The 25,962-nt window shown below is 35.8% G+C and overlaps 1 protein-coding gene across 1 annotated transcript in view; it reads right to left on the reverse strand.

Annotated features, from left to right (window-relative positions):
• Positions 1–238: 238 nt before the first annotated feature.
• LOC106715053 (dachshund homolog 2) overlaps positions 239–25,962 on the reverse strand; it is a 132,453-nt gene continuing 106,729 nt past the window's right edge. The window contains 3 exon segments of the mRNA XM_045678490.1: positions 239–2,154; positions 7,563–7,766; positions 8,425–8,571. Coding sequence (XP_045534446.1) covers positions 2,024–2,154; positions 7,563–7,766; positions 8,425–8,571 — 482 coding nt within the window. The 3' untranslated portion in view covers positions 239–2,023.

Consider the following 25,962-nt stretch of genomic DNA (forward strand, 5'->3'; position numbering starts at 1 on the left):
CGCATTCTAACACATTAGACATCAAGAAGTGTGCTTCTACGCTAAGCATTTATTATGCTGACTCTTAGAAGCAGTTATTTTTTATTTGTAGCGAAATATTTGCTAACATTCAGTATCTTCTTTTTCTATAAACATATCGGTGCTAGTCATCGTAGGCACTTACTTAGTAGCTACCACTTAGGTTATAAATCTAGGATTAGGTTAAAAACAAACAACGGAATGATAATTTTTCTTTTTAATTTCGATATTTTCTTCTACGATACAAGGCACACACACAATTTTAAGTAAATTAATAATAATTACCATAGAAATAATAAATAATAAACGCTCGCCTTATGAATTGCATACTATAAAACAATTTGAAGTGAATACTGAAGCCTCGACATCTAATTGTTGAAGGAATAGCGCTAAGTCGTCGCGATTGTCCTCTGCCGGATACTTAGTGAACCACCGACAGTCGACATTACATTTTCAACCTTATCTCAATAAAGAATTGAAATCAAATTTTAACGGTCACATTCATTCCCTTTATACAACCACACGTGTTCAGCTAAACATTTATAGTAACAACTAACTTTTACTCATTACTTCTTATTACCCATTATAGATAATATGTATGAAATTAATTGTTATAAAGCGATCGTTCAGATCGGCGCTTGACTATTACATTTAAATTTTGATATTTTCAAATATTTTTTTTTTTACTAAAGCTTAATAGACGTCGCACAGGCGTAAGTTTCGGATATGTGTGTATTCTTATACAGTATTTATTGATAGCCAAGCGCCAATTTTACGTTCTATACAATGTCTAAATCTTACGCTATTAAAGACGTATTAAAGTCCTCTTGTAAACTAAGCATCGATATAAATAACACTATCATTTATATATTTAAAAACTACTGCACTTATTGTTACATATATCCAGAGCTGCAGACACTGGATCATGGATATGAGACGCAGAAGCCGGCGCACAGGGCTCCAGCATCGCCTCGGCTGAGGCCCTGCGCCGCAATGCCCCTCGCAACTGTCTCCTCAGTATTCAGTCAATAATATTTTGTAAAAATTAATCGATTCGAATCGCTTAAACTATCGTACTTTTATGCTTTTAATGTATCACTAGTTTTAGTTACATCTAATCATTGCACTAAAGTTGAATAAATTACACAATATTGTTGATCACATGCTTCAACTGAACTTTAATTTTTAAACGTTTTTAAAAACTAAGCTAAGTGATCGAAATGTACAGAATTATATTATACTTAGTGACGACATTGTTCCAAAGCTCTCGTCTCGTAGTCAATGAAAAATATTAAGAAACTCAATAGGTATTCAGTGCTTCGATTGGACTAGCGAATAAAAGTTTATTCTTCAGTCTTAGATCAATTCCAGCAGTTGTTTCATTTAGAAAATCAATTTATTATTCCCAAATCGGATCATTCGTAAAAAGTACAAATAGAAACGTAAAACTTGTCGCCTCTTAAAGTAGAGAATGTAAATAATGATGGATACTTATATATAAATATGGCATTTAACAATAATTTTAAAGGTACGATTTATAAATGAATAAATGTTGACGAATAAATAACTCATATCGTCGACTAAACAGTTACTTATCCTAGAAAATATAAAGAAATATTTACAAATTTTGCTATGGAAGAAAAAAATTCCTTAGACTTCTCATCAACACAATCTACGTGCTTAGTACGTCATAACAGTATTTACAATTAATCTCAGTTAAAAGTACAACTTTATCGAGATCTGATACATAAAATTTTACGAGCTAAACTAAATGATGAAAACTTTAATGTACACGAAAGTTCTGAAGTTAAATCTGAGCCAACGGCTGCTGAAAGATTATTATTTCTCCAGCTTTCGATGAATCGTCTACAGCGTTTGCACTTGCTTTAATATTTTATTTTTCTCTAAACTCTGGTTTCACACTGATGATGGGTTTCCTGGTGTCGTCAGTACACTTGTCGTCGTCGCAATGTTTGTCGGGGAGGTCGGCCCCGCGACCCGTCAGCTAAGTGGCCGAGCTAAACAGCACCGAGTTCTTGTAGTAGCTGGCGCGCTCCGATAGTGGGCTCTTCACATCGCGCTCCATAGCCTGCTGCCGTGACTTGCGCTCCATCTCCAGTTCTTGTGCCAAAGATTCTGTTCAACAAACAAATTATTTTATCAATTGATTTATCATTATTATCGATTTGAAAACGTTAGACGAAGTCTAAGGAATGGCGTGAATTGTTTCAACTGACAAATCGACTTTAATTAAAAAAAAATTGTTGAAATTAATATCGACTTTTACTTTTTTTATCTCATACATTGTTGTTGTGATAACTGCTCTACGACATTATATTATATATTAAAAATAAATAAAAGAATTCTTTGTTATTGTTAGCTTTTTCTTTTCTATTCTAGCATAGCCTTTATTACTATTTTTCTAGCATTAATAATCTTAATACAGAGCTGCCGCAAATAAGCGACGGTAATGTTCGAGTGTAAGGTCTCGGAAAATTTCATTAGTATTTTGGCAAAAGCTGGCTAACATCAATCGAACTTCGCATCCGTATGACACTACGTAATATTCGTTCCCTTTGCTAACGTACGCTGCTTAACAATGTTAGCGCTTATTAGATTTTACAGTCAAATTCTGCCAATGAAATTTTGTGATTTTTAACCATTTCTTTTTTATTTTATTGTGTTTTTAAAACTAACTACGACCTTAGATTTAAATTTTTGGTTGTATAAATGATTAATTTTTAAATTTAAAACCTTAAGAGTAATCAGAAGATTCGCGTTTAAAATATCGTTATGGCAAATTTTGATGGTTGAACCTAAAATAACCTAGACGTTAAACTTTATTCCAGTAACATAATTAGTTTATAGCTCCCTGAAAGTCCAAATTTGTTATCACTAGAGAAAATTTTACACAATAGTTCTAATTGATTGGATCTCATCAAAATAAAAAACGATCCATTGAAAAATAAACACTGAAACGTAACATCAATCCCAGACGCAATAAATATACGCGTGGAGGAGAATTTCTAATAGCATTTTGCGAAAATTGACAAAGTTCGTGAAGAGGCAGGAGTAGATGAGGTAAGGCAATTGTCTCCGAAAACGTCTTCGTTTTACGAAATATGCTTATTCAATTTCATGCAACGCTTGCCGCCTCTTGCAATTTACGAGATATAAAAGAAATCGGAATCGCGATTTTTGCTTACTTTTATGGAACATTTTCTCAACGAGGAATTCAATTTAGTCCTCGTGATATTCCTTTTGTAATTTACGGTGTAAGTGTTATTGTGAATTATAATTTCATAAAGTTTTCATCTATTCTTCATTATAAATAGCAGCTTTGTAGTAAAAAAACTAGACAATTTTTTGACGCCAAAAAAATCGTCAGGTTTCATAAAGATCATTATAAAGATAAGTGCAATATGCAAATCTAATAATCATCTAAAAAACTTCCCGGAAGAAATTCTTATGCCTCTGAGAAAGACAAATAATCGGTCGTATTATACTGTATTTCTTGAAATGATTTTAAGTCAACGAATAAAGGGAAGAGAGGATTACGATTTGTCTTAAAAACATTCGTCAGTTAAAAAAACTCAATTATAATCCAATTTGTTTCGGCGGAGACTGGCTCCGGGGCATCACACTCGCAAGTGTCGCCATCGAGGGTTGTGCCGAAACAGAAACCTATTATCCCGGGCGAGATTATACGCCTAGGGCGTCACAATTAAATATTATACACTTAAAAGCTTCGGCCTTTGCCGTTTCACTTCGCTGCCACCCCTAAATGTCCCATTAGGTTTGTTTGAATACGTAATATTTTTGCATTTGCCGCTCCTAAAACAGAATTGCCGGTTCCTTTGAGAGCTATAATCTATTTGTTCTTTGAAATAACTGTAATGGTTGAGCGCTTTGCTTAAATAAAAAGTTAGCCTTTCATGTCTCCTCCTTTCTTTGCCAGTGAAAATATTACCAATTACGTAACGCCTATTTCCTATATAAGACAGTTTAAATACATAATTCTTTTTTACTGTCATATCAGCGATCTAAAAAATTAGGAATTAAAATCTTTTAATTAAGCTGTTTGGCAATATTTATATTTATATTAATACTAGCTGTCGCCCGCGACTCGGTCCGCGCGCAGTTCAAAAAAAAAAAATGAAAAACAGATGTTGGCCGATTCTCAGACCTACTGAATATGCTCACAAAATTTCATGAGTTTCGGAGGAGTATGGCAACGAAAACTGTGACACGAGAATTTTATATATTAGATTTCTTTAATTCAGTAATTGAAAATTTCAAACTAATTTATCTGATAAACAAAATGAAAAAGATCTATAAGCGATTGTCGGTAGTGACATTCTTCAAGTGACAATGCCCCGCATAAACAAAACTTGTAGAAGCATTCAGCAGATCATACTGTCGATTACTTTCTGGAGAAACGAATCGATTTTATAATTAAATAGAGGACCCGAGCAAGAAATTACACTTTCGTTATTGATGCGACTCCGGAGACAAATTGTTTCTCTTCGTCCACACAAAAAGCAAGCGCGATCCGATCGCAGTACTTTTTATTTTACACATTTATAATGTCATTGATCCGATACGAATTGTTTTTTGATCGTAAACTTATAACATTTTGAAACACAACACTTTAGGCGGTATAATTGAGGAGGCGGTCTCATTATTTTTTTAAAAGTATTACGCAACGGACACCTCTGTTAATTTTCAGCTTCCAATTAATAACAGCCGGAAAAAATTCTGGCGAAAAATTCTTTAAACGGATATTTGAGATGGTTGAGAACAAAGGGGTCGTTAAGTAGGTGGCGGGCGTTATCGCTGATGAGGAGCGAATGCCTACGATAACACAAACAGTTGTAAATATAGACCCAGGCGGAGGATCGGACGCTGCCACTGACCGTGTCCGATCACATTGATTGAATTGATTTCCTATTACAGAATATCTCTTCAGATTTTTTTTAAAGATTCAATTTCTTCGTGACGACGATAAGGTTCATTTAAAACGCTTTACTCTTTTAGTCAAAACAACATTAAACAAGTTTTTGTATCGATACACAAAACTCATCCTTGTGCGCGACACTACGTATCAAAAAACAAAGTTATTGCTTGCGTTCCTTTAATTACGTTTTAGGTGTCGATAGTACGTGAGCAATGGATGTGTAAGCACGCCAGGAATGTTGGTCGGATGCGATTGCTCTCTCGGTACGCGCCGCAGCTATGTATGTCTTCTGCTCCAACAAAAAGTTAATATCGTCAAAGGCTTCGCGCACCTGTGCGGTACAATTTTTATTTCCATTCATTTTACAAGCGTACCTAAAAAGTGGCCGGGCGAAGTTTCCTCTTTATTAATTTTTCAACTTTATATTACTTAACATCGGTTGGTTTATTCGTTTCAAACGCTGCTCCGGAATACATTTTGACATCCGCCCGCTGTTGTGATTAAAATATATATTCTTTATTTTTAAATAAGATTTATTTTGTTTTCATTATTATTATTCATTATTTTTTCATGACTATCATAAGGTAAGATGTTTATAATGACCACTTTGGTAACGTTGAGAAAAATCATTTATACCAATAATCATGATGAAAGGAATTTCACTGCAAATTCTATCGATAACTTGACATAGCATTTTTTGTAGTTAACTTCAAAAATAAAATAAGATGCGGCTATCGACCTATCATTTAAAGTCTTATTTCTTTTTAAGCGGTTGTTTATTGTCAACAAAATACATTGTGATAGAATTGATTGATTACTTTTATTTTAATTTTTACACTGCTCTACATTTACTTCTATTGTAAAAAATTAAAGAATAACACTGGTATAACTAATCTGTACGTATTTTGCTTCTGTGTTATTTATTACAAGCTATTTATCTTATTTGATTTATTTTTTTAAATGTCTTTCAACTAACTGTATAATTTATCTTTACTTTTGAATAAAGGTACAGGAGTACAACTTGAAGACTGTAATGTCTTGTGAAACATCATTACTAACTTAGCAATTAATTAATTATCTGAATCACTCATTTAGTGTGTCTGAAAATCTTTAAAAGATCGTCATATATTAAAAAATGTTCGATTTTGTAGGAATTTCTATTCAGATAACACACCAGAAAGAGACGACTCATCGCTCGTACCAAATTCCTAATAGTAACTTAATTCAATTAAATAACTATAAAAGAAAAGACTACGAATGCATTGATTTGTAGTGTTCCCAGTGGCGTAGTGGCGTGTTCGCGTGTGGTAGACACTTGGGGCCGGGTAACACTTAAATTAGTTGCAATTTCTGTTTGCGAAGTGCTCCACCGGTGAAAGCCACTCGTCAGTTAAATGCAGGAAACGTTAGGGGCTATCAATGCTGACGTACTTGTGGCTTTTATTGTTATTATTTAGGCCAAAATACTCATTAGCCATTTTGGAGATCTGGAGAGAAAAGAAGTTTACTCTCTAAGTAAATTCGTCAGTAATAAAATAAAATATCAGAATGTTAAGATTACAAAATCTTTTTATTGATTTTTTAAATAAAAGTCCATAAAAAGAAACATGCAATGTTGCACATCCATCAAACCGGGCGTATGCGGGTTAGCCGGTACACAATAGTATTTCAAACTCCGAGGCCGGTGCATTTTTAATGAAATTTCTAGGCTTTCCACAAAGCGGATATGAATGAAAAAACTACGTTCGATGCCGAACACGTGGCTGAGATGAATCTTTTTTATACGTCGAGTTCCAGCCACCAGCCAACCTCACGGCAGGTATTTTTTACCGTTGCTTTGAGTCATTTTAATACTGCAGGTTTATTGTTAATATCATACAATATTTGGACAGCAGAATAAAAAACAATATTATATTAACTATTTAGGTTTTGCAAAAATTTAAAAAGATAATATTAATATTCAATATCAATACGAAAATTCGATTTAAAACTCTCCCCCAACCTAAGATAAAATAACAACAAAACCGGAGAATGCTCGTATCGTTCATTTTGTGCTTTTAAATACTTGGCATTCCCGATACGATATGGTATGTAATATGACGAGTATAAATTTCACATGTCTATTTCGTCCTTATTTTTTCTAACGGAGGGTCGGATACATTCTTTATTATTGCAATTTTATTTGATGCTGTGCTTTCAATAAATGCACTTTATGATCTATGATTAAGAATTTATTTTGAAATTGAAATGGTTCTGCTGTAGTGAAAAAACCGTTTTTAAAGTTTTCAGATCGTGATCAGTCAAGAACAAAAAACAACGCTTACAGCGGTAGAATTTTTTTTAGCATTGTTTCCCATTTTCAATGCTTTAAATTGCAATTAAAGAATATACCACACTTCCTTGTAGGTAACGCAGAAGAATTAACTTATAGTCTACTGCAGATCGTACTTTCTACTTAATGGCCCAATGCAACGTTTAACGCTCTTCCGGTATAGCAGGTGTTAACGTTAGGCGATTGCTAGTATCATAACAAGAGAGCATGTCCGCACTGTTTGTTGGAGATGCTGTGTGGAGCAGTGTGCCTTACCGGAGTAGTTCTGCCAGAAGGCAGCTCCGCCAGGCAGCATGTCGACGGGCGGCGGCGGGTAGGACCATTGTGGCTTGTCTGGCGTGCGCGTCGGCTCGCGCGAGTACGGCGGCGAGGCGGCTGGGGGCTCCGCGCTCGGCGGCTTGCTTTCCGACCCGTTTTCGCGCTCTGAACGTGCCTCATGAGCTGACGGACTCATGTTCTCTGTGGAAAAATTATATGTTAGAACTTTATCATTGTAATAACATTCTGTTAGTTACAATAATCTAAGATTATTTGTTTCCAGAAGCGACGTAGACAGTGATTACGTAAGATATTGTGCTCGAATGCGTGCTAACTCAGAGGTCGAGCAGTCGAACCCTCGCCTCGCTTCAAATGGCCTGCGAAACGATTTCCTGACACGGAGATTAGTACAAGCCTTCACTAGCGTTTACCGCCCTTCTTACGTCACGCACTTCACCTACGCTGCGATTCCCTTGAAACACATGTCAATTACGTGGATAGACGAAAGAAACTGACTCGACTACATCTTACAGTCGATATTTCATTGATAGAAACACTGCGACATAGGACCTTTCGGAAAGACGTTGCCGGAGTTTTAGCCGATACACAGATAGTTTGACAGTCGGTAAGTTAACATGTCAGCGGCAATAGTGAGCACTTTGTTGATACTTGTTGAAGTCTGATAGTGATTATATCGATTATTTGATGACTGAACACTGGTTGTATGTTAAATTATAGAATGTGTAAGAAAGCAACAAAACGGTCACTTTTTGATCGATACTTTGACTGCTGAAAAAATATTGTGACTTGACAATTATGATATTCTTTAGTTTTATTAGTCTTTAGTTGTGGCACTTACCAGTAACAATTCTGAGTATCTCCTGGGGGGCACCGGACTGCTTGAGCGCCTCTTCTATCTTCTGTCGTCTCTTTAGTTCATTCTCGAGCTGCTCCTGGATCTGCTGCCGCTGTTTCCGCTCCTTCTTTAGTCGTTTCTGATACATTACTGTAAAAATAAACATGTTTTATTCATATGGTTTTAAGTTATTTTTGTTACGAAGGTTTTTCGTTATTGTATAAACGGTGTCATAATAAAGCTATATGAAAGAAGGTCAACAGTGACACAATACATTTAATATTTTATGTAAATAACTGTTGCATTAATGCTACGGATCTTGTTTATTTATTAGTAGTATTTACTTTATTACTCTAGTAGTATTCTCTTTAAGATCGTGTTAAGATTTGTTATCTCGATTCTATCTACAATTACTCAATGTATCTTTCAGGTTTATACAACTACATGTATTTCAGTATACAATATATCATAAATATTAATAGGATCGGTAGAGTTCAGCTCGGGCTCGCTGACTCGTGGCGTATCGAAACAACAATTACTGCGAATACCAGCACGCATAGCAAAACAAAACTCTGACTAAATAAATGGTTTCGCTCATAATTCGTGCGCCATGTTCCTGCGAGCAATTTATGAATGTTTATACTCTACACTCGCGAGAAAGCTCTGAAGCAAACGTCTCACTCGCTCTTACGGTAACGCTGCCTTTTCTGTATCTGTTATACACTTAATGCCTTTGATTCACATTTGCCGTCTTTTGGTAATATTGTGTCGATGATCGGCCGACAGTATCGACGTTTCTCTCGCACTTATTCTCCAGTGATATTTCCATCTTTATCGTTTGAGAGTTGGATTGACGAATGATTGAGTCGGTGTGCAAGTGTCGATAGAGTCGCCCTGCCTCCGGTGTAGGGGCGGCGCGGAGCTGCCGAGCTATCGATACAGCCAATATATTTATCTGCTACGCAAGATCTTTAAAGTCTATAACCGATAACAAATCAGATTATAGCTAAAGCTATGATTTTTTAATTAGAAAACGTTACAACATTGGATTTTAATACCTTTTTCCCAGATTTTATTGCGTTTTAATTATATTTAATTAACATGTAAAAACGTAACAAATTCTAAAATTCTCTTCTTTGGTTTTTCAATAATATCAGATTATTTAAATCGTACATAGCGTAGCGTTAAAACTAGTAAACAATAAGACAAATTAAAATTTTCTCATTAAAATATTGCTAGTTAATTAATGTAGGCGCTAATGAGAATCGCGGCAGAGCTATAGCAGAGAGGGCGCGGGGTGTAGGGCGCGACTCCCACGCATCATTTGTCATCGCTGCCTCGGACTGCCGCCAGTAATAACGTGAACAACCATAAATAGTCTTTTTATTTGAAATTCTAACTATGTCTAGACAGAAATTGCTTTTTCATATCACGTAATTAAGTTGAAATCTTATAAATGTAGAGCCAATTTTCGAGAATGTCAATTCAAAGGAATATTGAAACATAGACTATTTTATTCAACTCAATTATTCATCCATTAATTATTAAAAATTCAAAAAATCTTTCGGTCAAAAATTATTTTCATCAGAATCAGTTCGATTTTATCAGCACTTAGTCCACTGGTATAATATTTGTCTCGCCATTGAATAGATAATAAATCTTATAATACAAGTTAGTAAATGAATCACGTGTTTATTAATTAGGATGGAAGGGATCATTTTCAGGTAATCAGTCGTTAAAACAGCGACGTTGGCTGAAGGCTCATCCGGTGGAAAATTCATCGGGCCGAGCCGAGGCGAGTCCGAACATCGAATCAGTCCAACACCTCTGAAAATCACCTTTTCACTCCATCGAAGCTTATTTTTGGACCTTTCATCTCTTTATATGTATTAACGCTTTTCTGGTTATCAATTAACCGGAACCTGCCTGGACTGGAGCTCATTGAACTAAAGTTTTAATTTAAAAAGAGTCAGGATGGTTGAATGGATGGGTATGGTCTTTGTTTAAATTCATAGACCGTATACTTCAAATCCTGAGATGAACGTATCAATGATGCCCAATATAATTAGTGCTTAAAAGAAGTTATTTATTTACTATGATAATAACCAAGAGACGGTTTAAAATTATACATTGCTAGATTTACGATCTTATATGTTACTAAATGCACAAATATTATCTAATTAAAAATTAGTGCATTTCATTTTTTAAGGCATTTTTATTCCGTTTACATTTAACATTATAGACATTTGAATTAGAGTCAATAGTAAGTCTTATTTTGGCAATCAATGTCTTATCAGGTGTACTCATACGAGTATAATAGATGATGAGTAGCGTAGCTTTCTCTATTGTTTCTTCAAGTCAATATTTGTATAGGCCCGTCGGCGCGGCTTTGTGCTCTCGGGGTCTGTAATCCGGAGTAATGCTTCCACAGTCATGTTCCCAGTCGAAGATGAATCGTAATAATTCCATCCATCGATTTTATTTCATCAAAGGGAGGCGCTGCTTCGACAAAGACTCGAACCCTTTGTGTCCGGCAATACTTCTAATTTCAAAGCACTTGATCGTCTCTTTGAATTATGTTAGTCATTTCATTGTTCCTTTGCGACTTGTGTTTAATTAGGTACGTCATTTTTTTTCTAAGAAATGTTTTGTAATTTTATTTATAATGTACGAACTGTAATCTAAAATCTAAACTCTCTTACTTGCATAGTTCTATTGTATACCTCAAAATTGTTAGTAACCATAGTCCTATAATATGTTAATAACAATAAATTTATATTGTTGTATTGGTAAACATAATATAATACATGTAATTACATTCCCACAATTTAGGACATAATATTATTTAAATACAATGGAAAATTAAAAGTTAAAACTTAAAGTTACCAGTATATTACAATAGAATAAAAGTAAAACTAAACGTGCTACACGTTTGTGTAGTAAAAGGCAAAGCAATGATGACAGCAATGCAACAGAACTCAAAGCGCGCGATATGAAGCGAAACAATTCGATGACCGAGCGTATGAATAATAAAAACGAACCACCGAAATATTGAAGGAATCCATTCAAAGGGGAAAAAAATGCAATAAAAAGTCCGGCCCGATACAGAATGGAAGTGCGGTTAAAAGCAACGAACGAATATGGTTGGGAACATCCGCCGCAGACAAAAGTTGGACTACTTGGCTATGCAAATTATATTTGCGGACGCCATGCCGCACCGCGACCGATCTCGCCGCTGCGGCGTTCCATTTCACCTTACGTACGAGTATATAACGTGTATTCTTTTCATATTTTCATCCGATTTCCTTCCCCTCGTTCATTTTGTTCCGTTTTTAAAAAGTCACGGAACAATGCCGCTTTCCGCGGGGCTCGGTCGCCGCGAGCCGTTTTCTTGCACGCGCCTTCTTTTTCTTATTATAATATCTATCTTTTATACGTATCCAGTTCTTTTCTTTAATACTTTCAGCTCATAAATGGCTGATACGGCCCCCTAGGGTTTGCGCTACGAATAACATGTAAATGAGTCGGTGTGCTTGTACAAATTTAAATTGCGATCCCTCTAATGTGGTTTGCAATTTTATTTTTTTAATATTTGTCCATTTTGGAATGGAGATATGGTAATAAGTTTTCTTGTTGCTCCGTCAACGATGTCTCCACAGACAAATTATAGATGATCGGCCGATACGGCATTATGTATCGATGAGCGTTGCATGATAGCAGTTAAAACATTCAAATTGCTGTTTTTAGTGCTGATAATTAGATAGGTATTTTATACGGGACAACTTTTATTTTTGCCCCCGAGGTGTAACGACTCGATTTTTTATCAATAATGAAAGCCGAGATGTTTTTTATGCCCTTTCCGATTATTTCTACCTCACTGTTACATTGTTGTTTTATCGAGAAACCATAAAAGTTTACAGAATCAATTGACTCGGTTATAAACAGGTCTTTGATTAGTTCAGAGGCGATGCGTGTTGTGTTGACATACTATGTGCAGTAGATATTAATTCCTAAGTATTTAAAAATACTGAAAAAATTAAGATACACATTATTATGAACACTTAATTTTTATATTTACATGATAATTTGGATTGGTACAACAATTCTTTAAACAAATTTATAAGCATGATGAATCAATAGAATGATCTGAAGCCATCGTTTCTCCTCTCAGTAGTTTAATATTACGTAAATATGAATCGACATTTATGACAAGCGCTCCCCTCTCGGTGGCGGCCGCGCCATTTAGATAAGTCTTTTTTATAGTTCTTTATTGAAAATAAATTGCCTAGAATAAAATCAGACACAGTCGGAATGGCTTTCCGATAGTTGTGTATGAAATAATGCGCTGGGAGATAAGATGCTTCGCTTATCTGAGCGTATGTTCTTGTGCTGGAGGGAAACGGATTCATCCTGGAATGACGCGGCAGAACGCTTCATGTTTGAAGACACAATCAGTTTGAATTATATTATCTACATTTCTTCTTTAATAAATAAGTACCTATTAAAATTAGAACACTTACTAAAGAGGAAGATTTGTTTCATGTTCCAATAGTAATGTTATTAATGAAGCACTTTATTTTTGAACTTTATACATTTCGTATTTCCAACTTACTTTAATGAAAAAATTAAGAAAAATCTAACGAAGAAAAGAAAACCTAAGAAAATATTTATATAAAGTAATAAAAAAACTTAATGACAGTCCAAAAAATAAAACATAGTCTCATAAGTATCGTCAACGTACGATATAAGTCCGTTGACAGTCGTTTAGCCGTTTTATCTATTTCCTCTGTTTTATTTGGGCCGGCGCAAAATTTATGAGGCGAGTGGGTCCTGCGATAAACATTCTCCTTAAAATTGTACGGATTATTGTTCTTGTCGGACGAATGGGGGATTTAAGTTATGAGCTACGAGTGACCTTTGCTACGCACTTGCCATACACTCACCGCAGTAGGCGGATGCGGTGTACTAAATCTTTTTACTTGAGAATGTATTGCTTTTGAAATGTGAGTACGCATGATTTAAATATAACCAGAGATAGAAATGAAATTTCTTTAGATCAATAAATATATTTAAGCCAATAATAATTAAGCCATAACAATTTGTATCACGTTATCCTATATGCCAATTAAACTTTTTAAAATCAGTAAAAAAATTGTTATCTATGTACGGAGATCTACTAAACAAAATTTAAAACAATTAGTAATCATTAGTCATTAGTTGTAAAGGAATATAAAGTTTTAATAAACGACATTGAACTTATGTTCTACCATAACATTCCTTAGCGATGTTCACCTTCGCAATCATAATAAAACAGAGATTTTGTTGTTATGAAAAAAGAGAAGAAAATCGCAGACGCTTTTATCAAAACGATCAAAGGGCCGGCCGGGTGTTCCGAGTTCTTACGACGTTAGTAAAAAAATACAATCTCTCTTTATAGTTACCATTCCACTGGTTATTATATTCGTATCGATACTGCTGACTTACGGACCGTGAAACGCTACACACACTTCGAGCTACATCCCCTGAATCCAGACGATTATTTTACGACATTCACAGAAAATCCCGTGCAATAGTTTCATTTTAAAGAGTTTTGGATGAATCACACGGAAATAATAAAAGTACGTGGAGTTACTTAGAATTTCACCTTACATAATTGCATCTAATCTAATTTTGTGTTGTAATGTTTCCTCGATTAATCTTTTCATTCTTTCTGAAGAGGATAAAGGGTACTTTTGTGCTCACAAATTAATCATTACATTACATTTACTAAGTTTAATTGCGAGCGAATTTGCGAATGTGAGCAGTAGTACTGAAATGTGTGTCGTAAACTGTGAACAGCAGTAAGTATCAGTCGCGAGTTAACGATGATTGTGTTCCGACACTCGGGGCGCTGTCACGTTTGCAGGACTTACCGATGCGATGTTTGGGACTTAATAAAAATTTTATTGCTTGTAAAAGTATTGATTACATACTCTAAATATCTACGGTTTTATTACTATACCTGATCAGATGTATGATAAGTAACATAAGAAAATATGTTTAATTTTTCACTTATATAAACTGTTTTGCTGAAATAAAGAAGATTGAAACTTTTAAAATCAGTTCACAAATATAATTGAAATTCTTTTAACATTTTTATTTGAGCAAATCCTCCGTTATTATAAATTTAATGAACCCAAAGTTTACATTACATAAACTATCGATAAAACATTATAGTTCTTATTTGTTTAAAATTACAATTGTGTAGACAATTGCGTACTACAATTTACAATCCTATTAAAGACGTCAACAAAGAAATATTTTACCGGCACCCACTCGTCTTCACCTCTTCATATCTGATGGCTCGCTTTTGTGATAAGATGCAAGGGTCGCGAGTCCTGGCTAGTGTCGCTAACGTAAATTCACTGATTTATTCGGCAATATATTATAATTTATTGATTATGAATTAAACTATTTTTATATAACTTTAAAACCTATTATTTAAATTAATTTATTGTTATAAGAAGGTACGTTTTGTTGCCTTCCTACCTAAAGGTACCTACAAATAAATGTATGAATGTCGTTTATAAATTAATTGCTATTTTTGTACTGACATGGTATTTCTAAACTGTGATTTTGTCTATCAATGTCAAATATTTCTTAAATCCATAATGATTTAGACATAAAACTAAAAGGTCTTTTCGTGGATCGCTAATGAAAGAATCGAATCGGGCGGAGGATTATTTTCGTTGAAATGGCTCACCGGGGCGTGCTTCCTGCGACAGTGTGGTCGTAACTCGACACCTTTATTAATATGCCTGAATTAATAATATTGTAGATATTGGCTGGCAGCCGCGAGGGCGCTGGCGGAGCGGCGGAGGCGCGGGGTATCGCGTGCGAATGATATCGTGAGGCTTCGGTGCATCGATTCGAGAAAAATATCGATTTACGTTCGTTTGTTCCGACTCACTCGATACTATTAGTTGTCTTATTATTAAAAATTATTATTAATGAAAAACACTCGATTTTAGAAGGAAGTATTTCATTAATCGATTTACAAAAAAATATATATATATCACTGTCGTAGTAGTTATACATATTGCCGGCGTAATTTTTTTTTAATATTTACAAACAGACATGACAAGAAATGTTGTAATTTTTAATCTGTTATAAATTGTAAGAAGCAAACCTAGTAAGTTCAACCACAATCATTGTACGTTCGTACTTTATTAACTATCTATAGACACTCAATCAAATGTAATAATTATATGTTACTTATGTAACCCCAGTAATAACAATTTTATGTTTATCATTTCTTATATATTCCATTATCTTGCTAATTAAATTTGAACTATTTAATTACGCATATGAAATAAAAAAAATAATGATTAGTTAAGAAATACTTTATGAGTTAATTACTTTTTTTCAATGTAAAGGGAGATAAAAATAAATCGGAGACAATATCTATTTTTATTTTGTATATAAAGACCCAAAACGTGGAGAAGCAGGTAAAAATTTAAACAAATATTGACATTAGTTGATTGCAGGCGACCAGCGGAGATCCCCTAGCGGACTGCGAATTAAAACGGGAACGAGAAAAATTAATCCTAATGCGATTTTAATGAAGCCGAAATAAACCAACGCAATAATGAATTGTTAAGCCGCGGGTTGTTCCTTTTGCTCTGATACAGAGAGCGGATTGCGAAAAAAGAACAAGGGAATGCTCTGATATGTTTGCTCTCGGCAACTTAGGATCGATAAACTAGTCTCTGATTCATAATAGTCTGTACAGTCAACAAATTAATAATTAATTAAATATCCTACGAGTAGTATCCTATAAGTTTACTTCAATGGTATTATGTACGAATATCAACATTTCGTTAGGTTGATGCAGATACAATTAGTATTTATTTCAACCCTAACTCGGTTGTAAGACGACTGAGAAACGATACGATACATTTTGTTGTGTACCATTTATGAATACATTTTATTATGTTCACTGTAAGCATATTTCCATTGTAAGCTGCTGCACGTACACATATTAAAACTTGGAGTAGATAAAATGTAATAATAATTAAGGCTCAACACTGCACAAAGACGAACGCCTTAGCATCGAGTATAAAGCACACGGCGCTGAAAATGTACACCTGAAGTCTGCGCCCGCTTTTGCATTAACGAATGCGGAAGCGGCACGGCGTTGTGCATTCAGGACGCGCTGCATCCCCTGCCCCTACCGCCGTCCTCGCCGCGCCGGGACACCCACCCCACGGCGCGCCTCGCCCCGGCCTAACGCCTCCAGCACGGCGCGCCATGTCCCACCCGTGCGTTCATTACCTCCTGCGACCCAACAATTCAAGTTTGCTTTCCGCCACACAATCTACGCCGGCGGAATGACTAGACTGCTCTCATATGCTGCCCACTCGAATAATAAAGATGCAGAAATTAACCCGACCGGACTGAAAAAGAGGAAACTAAGTGAAGCTATCTCGACTTGAATAGGGGTAATGCAACGTGAGCACTCGTCCACCGATTGAAAGAAACTCGTCGTGAGGCGGCACTCCTCGCAGCGAAGGGTGAATGTCAACCGTGGAATAAAAACAGTCAACACATAAATGCAAATGACAAACACGAGCGAGACCTGTAAATGCGATTCGCATGAACTAATGTTTACTTTTCGTAATGGAAAACACAAGTACTCCACTCGCCATTCGGTCACCGTACGACTCAACTAATGTCAGTCTCTCCACCGCGCCGTACGGGAACTAGAAATCAATAAAGTTTCCGCACTAAATTTGCTCCAGCCCATAAAATATTCAATTACGCATAAGCACACATTTGCTAAGGCCGGCGACGACCACGCGGCACCCCCATTAAAGACGCCTAAGGGCCATTTAATCGGTCAGTGGATGTAAATTCGCCGGCCCCAAAACAAATATCCCGAAACTAATAAGGAAACGAAATATGTAAATTGTCTGCCATATTGTTTCACAAGTTGAAATCTTCCTTTAATCTTATAACAAATCCGCGTCCAAATGGCCGGCCCGGGTCGAATTTGAATATGAGGAGGAGGGTAGGTACGAGCAGTAGAGGTAGGGTCAGAGTGCGATGTGGCGGTGCCGGTGTGGAGCGTAACGTATGCGAGACACGCGCGCACGAGATAGCGCCCGGCCGCCGTCGCCGTTGTCCTATGCACATATTGCAACAAATTAGTTGTCGACTTGTAAACAAGCGGCTGCCGCGCGAGCCCGCTAAGACGTCGTCGGCGGTACTTTGCATGGATATGAGTGCGCAATATGGGCCCACAGCTGCGGCGATACTCATTAAGATGTTTTATGACCGGCCCGTCGGACCGTGTTACCAATTTAAGATATTTCTATGCGGGACGACGCCGTGTTAGTTCGGCTTCCGATTAGGGGATTAAGGTAGTCCTTTTAAGGCATTAGTGAAATAATTGCGGTGGCCATTATGCGGTTAGTATTCCCCGATTTTCCCTCTCTAATATTTTGAGTATTGTCAACGGAGTCCTTCGGTCTTTGTAATAACAGCCGTAGGTTGACGTCGTCGCGCATTGTATTTCAATTAAAAGAATGGGAGGTAAAGGGGAGCAAAAGACAAAGCTAACGCAAATTCATTCCGTCTGTTTCATACCTATTTCCCACATAGCAAGTAAATCAAAGGGTGTTGAAACTTTACACCCACTTAAAGCCGGACACAGTAATAAAGCGTTCGAACTTCGCCGACCCTGGACATCAAATGGGCCTCCCCTCCTCGCATTTTGTTCACGAGAAAATTAAAAGTAGGCAGATGTCGAGAGCATAGCAACGCTAACATTTGATTGATACTGGTTTACTTTATTTTTCTAATCTCTTTATTTTGACTAGTACTATACATTTACAACAGAAATATATTTAGAATTTTCTTATACATTTTCATTAAAGCAATGTAGTGATTACGTACAAATTAGTTTTGCAAATAAAACATACAAAAAGTAATAATTAAAAAAAATATATCTTTGTACAGTTTATTAAACAAAAAGTAATACTAGCGGCAGTATATCGACACGACACCTTATTGTATAGAACAGTAGTAAGCTGAAATCCCGCAAGCGCTAACTTACCTCGATCCTAAGTTCCTTACGAACAATTTGGACCGTCCATCACTAAGTTTGTAAAGCTCCGCATTGTCAAGGGTTATTACGTACAAATTACATTTGCATAAATCAGTGACATCGCAAAAACGTTCATTCATCGAAGCGACATCGTAGCGAGCGACGTATGAGGGAAGTCATTACTAATTCATGGTCTCATGCAAAAAGGAATGCGGGAGGCTTGTTTTTTCTTGCAATGCAATGTCTCTTATAATCAGGCGCAATGTCCACTAAGCGAGTAACGGGATTCTACTAAGTTATGAGTTGCGAAGTGGCTGATAGGCGATCGAAGCGACGCCGGTCAGCGCGGTCAGTGGCGGTCAACCGGCACCAATAATTACAGATGAGTGTTGCGCATTCGGCTTTGTAACTCGACACCCCACCACTGCCGAGATAAACTCACTTGTAGGGATTCGAGGTCGCTAAGAACCTTGCGTCGCCTTACTTAGTTGTAATAAGACCTACTCGTACATATGTAATCTGAGTTGGGCGAATGTCTAAGTTAAATTCTATATAATGTTTTGTTTTCTGTAAATAAATTTTGCATCAATTGTGTGGTATTTTGAAAAGTGGTGAAAATTAATTTGTAATTTAGGAATTAGGCATAGGTGTAATAAATACGAAAACATATTTATATTTTAGATGGTAACTTCAGGTAAAAATAATATATATCATGTTTTTGTACAATATACTTTCATTAAAAAATAAGGTGAAATCATTATTTAACTATAGTGAGAGAGTTAAAAAAAATTATGAGTATTACAAACTGACTGAGTACTATTTTAAGATAATCAAGGGATGGTCTACCGGAATAAACAAGTACTACGATACGTAGCGTCTATTAAGTTGGGAACCTTCCTAAGTTTATAGTACCTGCCGTCTTCAAAGTGCAGCGGCCGCGATCAGGGCCGATTTAATTGTTTCCAAAGAGGTGATTCCGTCGAATATATTCGTTGATTAAGTGCACAGGTCGGGGCCCACCGCCGAGGGGTTATTAAACAATTTATTGTCTAACTATTCGTGAGGGGCACCGCTCAAATGTTCCGCTAAGATTTGCCACAAGTTTTGTTGTACGACAAATATTGCTGGCCTAAGTTTTATTTGGGAAACTTCACTTCACACTGCAGACGAATTTAGTATTCTCTAATGTGAAAAATTATTTATAAATTTATGAAAATTGCGTTCAAAGCTAATAATAGAAAATTGTCTTAATAAATATCGCTAAAACAATACGTCTTACGTAATGAAAACATTATCGAACCAAATTAATCATTCCTATTATGGCACAACAAAAATGATGCACAATTATAAGTAATTACACACCGGCGAGGCAATACAATAAAATGGCGGAGCGACCCTGATTGAGTTTGGTATGAGTCTTTTACAGGTTTCAATGTATATTTCATCCTGTCAGCGGCAAATTACACAGACTGCCCATTCACGCTCAAAAATCACTCTCAATCGAGTCAAGTGGGACAAAATAAAAGGTGAATTCATCATAGGGGGTGCGAATCGGCGCCCCCGCCGGCCACCAAGGCGGGAAACCTATGTCCGGTCTATTTGTAAACAGTAACGGCCCTCGACAGCTTTTTGACAGTTTATTAAATTAAATGGTCTGCCAAATTTTTGCTGAATGCAATCAATTTTATTGCAAATGAGTAAAGACAGACCTGTTTTTTGTTGAGAGGGACAAATTATATTTTGTGACCTCGATGGTATACTTGTAAACTTATGTTAGTAGGAAATTATGTTAAGAATTTGAAGATAGATAGATTGAAAATGTTTTAATTAATATCTAAAAGAAATCGTATTTAAAGGTGTGCTTATATGTGTGCGAGTTTAAATTTTTCGTAAAATATTACTGTATTCAATTAAATAAAGAGCGTCTGGTAGCGCTATTAATACTCAATTTTTTATCAAAAAATTTATTAAGTAAAGTGCGTATCTGTGGTAAGTGCTATCATCATCAACTTGTGGTTTTCTATTTAATTTTTTTTAACTACTTTTGACTTTTTATCGAGGCTCCTCTTACATAGAATTTCAAAAATATTGCACGAAAATTATGCTGCAAAAGTACGATGTACAGCGAAATATTCAATCATATCCAAACGCCTGGAAAGCGTTTCCGAGAGTCAATTTCATCCCATTTCATTTGATTATGTTCTGTTGGAAAGGGTTCGGCTTAATCAATTTTTGTCGAAATATTGCCTAGTGCGATACGAATGATTGAGTTTGACGGTACTTAATACTTATAACAAGCTATATGATTTAAATATGTGTTGTACGTAAATTCGTTTTTATTGAAAATTATTACAATAAAAAATACGTAACTAAATTAATTAAACTCTACTAGCATACAACCCTATATTAACAACTCTAGTGTGACTTTCTTTATATTCCAAAACAGCTTTTCTACTATGAACTTTTTCTTAACAAACAGAATTGCACAACGATTGGTCATCAAGGTGTCACGTCCGCAATTCTATTTCCAAGATGAGATTGTTATTGTAATCTCTAAATGCAATATAACGAACATAAATACGATATCCTGCAATTAAATGAGCGTACGGCTAAAACGGCAGACATCGCCGCGCCGCGCAGCAGTGGCTGATCGTGTGTGGTCGCAGTAAACAAATCTTAATGATCCTACACACTCTAACACAAACAATTTAATATTCCGCAATCGAAACTGCAGTTACAATCGATACGAGCATTCGCCGAATCGATTCATAACTCGAATTGTAAACTCCTTTGTTGAAAACTGCATCGCTTTTAATTGTGTTTTGTGTTTCGAGTTATACGGAAACAATGAGCGAAATTTGATTTATTTTTCTGAGTAATTTGAAAATGAAGATTATGTAGTAATTGATACAACACAGTTAATTCAAAAAAAGATGACAATTTTTTTGTTATTACTCTTCAAAGCCTTCTTGTTCACCCAAGATGGTATATAATAGAGATATACAATAGAAGACATGATAAAAAAAGATATAATCGCATATGTAAAATGTTCATGAATACAAATGTCTAAAGTTATGATCAACACAAACGGCCGTTACGTAGTGAAATTTAAGATCAATAGGCGATTTCCCCAAGACACCGGATGCGGTCTACCGGGCACAAGTTCAATTATTATTGAATTTCCCATGTCCGGGGTGAAAGGAGCGCACCCACTAAAATGCTGGGGGTGAAATAATTCTCTTAAACGGTTGCAATTACTGCTGTATGCACATCTATAGATATTTCGTCATAGAAAGTAACACGTAGAAAACTTTCTTAGTCAAGTTGAGATGACCAACGAATAGGTATTAATATGTGAAGTGAAAAATTTGTTAAGAATTTCCAGTAAGCCTGAAATGACCATTCTAAGTCCTTTATATCATAACGTCCATTTTATACGACACAACTGCACATACCTTAAGTTTTTTCAAAGCATTCAGTCCGTCAGACAATAAAATCACAAACGTTGTTCAGTTTGAGCGTAACTGCAAAATTTCGACAGAGGCAACAACGGTGTTCGCGCGAGTGGGCACATTACGGCCGGGCAGTGGCCAGTGGCAGGCTGAGTCAGTCGCCCGGTGGCCAATGGTCGGTGTTGGCTGAGTCAATCGGTGTCGCCAACGCCGGCCAGCTCCCAGCGGTCTAACACTAACACGCAATGCCGGCTCACTAGTTTATACGCTACGTTGAACACTTCGGAATATTTAGTTTAAATTTTACTATAGAACGTGCATTCATCCTGTTGAATTCCGAAGCTCTTTGTTATTATTTTCACAATCACTTCTTGCTCTTGTAATGCACGATGTTATCGGTGTCTTATTTATTTATTTTGATGAAAATAATACAATAATATTAGGAGAATTATCGATGTTCTACTTTGTTTCAATCAGACAAAACTGCGGAAGGTAGAGGGTTCATTCTAATTAAAATTAATCACAACAAAGACAATGACGAATGTAACCCAATACAAATTTCAGATACAGTACATAAACTGTGTCTGATTTTTAAAGAAAACGCATTTTATGAAAATATAATATCATCGTTGATGTAAGACCCGTATTAAATTTGTAAGGAAGCGTTCCGGATTGTTAGGATTTGCGCGTTCGATGTTGAATATCCAATACGGTTTGTTGTTTTTGTGCAGATAACTGGATTAGCTATGCTTTTAAGTTTATTTCCGTGCACATCGATTTCTGTATGGTTTTCACAACTGCAAAGCTTTATGATAAATCCCTACGCAAATTTGCAAATTTGAATTTGAATCATCTTCGTTGATATAAAAAAATATATTAATAAAAGTATCTTAAAAAAAAGTTAAAAACAGTTTTAATTGCTACATTTCCCTAGAAATCAATTGAAACACGATATGATAAAGTAACCCTTGACTATGAATTTGAACGATACTTGTTCCCAAATGTTTTAAAGGTCGAATGCAAAAATCTTTTTTTAGATGCCTCTCCAGCTAGCAAGCTCCGAGGTAGGCAATGAAAAAATAAAAAATAAAAATAACAATCATAACCTAACGAAACCTTGTCACAACACAGTATAGTTTGACACATGGCGCTAGGCATAATTTTTAGGAGTAACATGCAACAATTTCGGTTTCGTGTTACATGGGCCAAAGTGTACGCTTGACACATGGCGCACGCATTCGATTGTAACGAAATCGACAATTCAATCGTGCTAATATTGACACGACTACGACGCAAAACAGAAATGCACGCCGTGTTAACTATATTTAAACACTTTACGTCAACAATTTTTTATTTTTACTGTAGCATATTGTTTGTTTTTTTACATTATACAGTAGATATTAATATCAATCATCAACCAAAATATTAATAGATGTCAATTAAAGTTTTTACTGTGTAAATGATATAAACGTGTTGCAATGAGACATTTCACAAGTTACCAAAATAACATCAAGCACCGCATTATATTAATATAAAGCTTCAAAGCGCAGCCGCCGCTCGATTTCTTTAAAACACCGGAACAATAAAAATTAGAAAGAAAGCGGCACGCTACAAGTTTGTTTGAGTTTTCACGTTATGTAGATATATTATACACATCGGAACCTGTTCTAACAATTTTACACACAATCATAAATTTTAATTTAGAGCTCGCGGATCCCGTTGCCTCCGCAACTCCAGCCTCTCGCGCATTGTGCTCCTTCCCCCTCCCGACATCACCTCCCCGAACCGACACGTATACAAAATTAATTAGACAAAATCTCGACGTCGCCTAATATTTTATTATTATTTCCGCCACTGTGGGATTTTATTAACGGCGTATTTATTGCTTTCTCTTACGATGAATTTGAATAGGATCTTGATTAGCTCCGGTCCTGTATGGATGTGCTCGCCTCGCCTACAACTTCGTAATTACAGAAGTTGTAATTACAAGGTTGGCAACATTGATGTTGGTAGGCTGCGCCATCTCTCTTCGGCTCTGAAGCTTCGTTAATTTAAACGTCTTGCAGAAAACTGTTATTTCCTTATTAAACACCCTCTATCTGCAATAACATTCAGGTTTTTACAATTTCTGTCGCCATTTGAATAATATTATGAATCCCTTTCGCGTTAGTCTCATCATTAGAATTAATTTAATAAAAAAATCTTTCTTTTGTGACAAACTGTAATACCGAAAATATTCTATCACAGATTTTAAATGTTTTTTAGAACCTTATACATAATTTGTAGATTTTTCATATTGTTCCTATCGTTAACATTTTCAAACCTAAAAATATAATACAATGTGTAGCTACTTTTGCAGTGGAATATAACAGCAAATCTCTCTGTGTTATTTAGTATCAATTAAAGTAAGTATTGTCTAGTCCAGGGCCGGGTATCTTTATATGGTAAGCGATAAGTTTTGTACGGCGTGCGGCGACAGAGGATTCTACTTAGTGCTGAAATGTGTGATGCTGTTCCTACACAGTTGAATATACTATATATGAGCCACCTTTTATGCCAATAATTTAAATTGTGTATAAGATATTTCTAGTCTTATTGATGAACTAATATGTAATAGTAAAATTACACGAAAAATTAAAATAACATTAATCTGAAACTAATGTCGTAGCTAGAAATATGTTAAAGTAGTCACGTAATGGTAAGGAATAGCCAAAACATGGCCAATTGTTTTGTTGATTTCTACCAAGAAAATTATGTTCAAAATGAACGACCAGACTTAATAAAAGAGTTTTTATTCGAATATCTAAGTGTGTGTATGGTGGACACGGCGGGCGGGGAGCTCGTACCCCGTCCAGTGGGCGCAATCTAATCAGGAGCATTAGTGATGCGCGACCAGAGCCATACTGCGCTTCATTTCACCAGAATATCGACCATTGATCCGATTTGTGCATTCGTCCTGTTCTATTTTATCGATGTATTCATTGAAGCTTTTAAAGGTAGCAAATTAAATTAGTTAGACAACAAAGCAATAATAAAGATTTAACATTAGACCAATTAACTTTTTTTCCAAAAGATTTCTAAGGAGATATTTATTATTCTGTTGTCAAGTGTTTATTATTATATACTGAAGTACTTCAAAAGGTATTCCTATCCTTCAGTTGACACTACCATCGTATCGTATTTGTTTGTTGGCCAAAGTAATATACATTTTGGTGGTGAACACATTTTTCGCGGTATGACGTGTTCGGAATGACAAAGTGATTGGTAGGTCGGTCACGTCCGGGACACGCATCGTCTCCGTCACTACTGGCACTGATAAGAACCGAGAAGAATGTGACAAATCCACCCCCACACCACAATACTTTGAGAGTAACTACACGATTACATAATTGTTTTAAATTTCTTTGTTCTAATAATTCTTTCTTAAAATCTCACTGTTAAATTGTCACGTTACCTATTTTTTTTTGTTACTTATCGCGTTTTATTAAAGAATCCTTAAAAAAGGCAGCCTAAAATAGGATAGTTTTATTCGTAGTCTTCTTTTAAAACTGAAACTACGTTGGACTAGCGATGAAATCCAGTAGTTTTGAAACAAAGACTGCAAATATTTGCATCGGTTCCACGTAGCGTCAGACGGAACTTCCAAATCGACGACAGCCGAAGTGAGTAATTGAATTCTGCACACGGCTGCGAATCAGCGGCCGTTCGGCGGACATTCGGCGCACGGACTCTCCCGTGTGCCGTGTTATGCCGCTATTGCAATAATTTTTTGATTCCTTCCTAACTCATCCGGTACACAATATTGATGGATTTTTGACATATTGGAAGCTTTCAGAATAACAAATTCTCATAGCCTTTCATCTCATTTTCTCTTGAGGCGTTCTGCAAATATGATATAAAACATTACACAATTGTTCTGACAATTCCTTTAATAAGTAATAACTCTTTTCTATTATGTAGTTGTATTGCGGAGGCAATACATCAGGTGGGTTTTGGCATCAC

The sequence above is a fragment of the Papilio machaon genome, chromosome 7, assembly GCF_912999745.1.
Source record: "Papilio machaon chromosome 7, ilPapMach1.1, whole genome shotgun sequence".
In the NCBI taxonomy this organism is placed as follows: Eukaryota; Metazoa; Arthropoda; class Insecta; order Lepidoptera; family Papilionidae; genus Papilio; species Papilio machaon.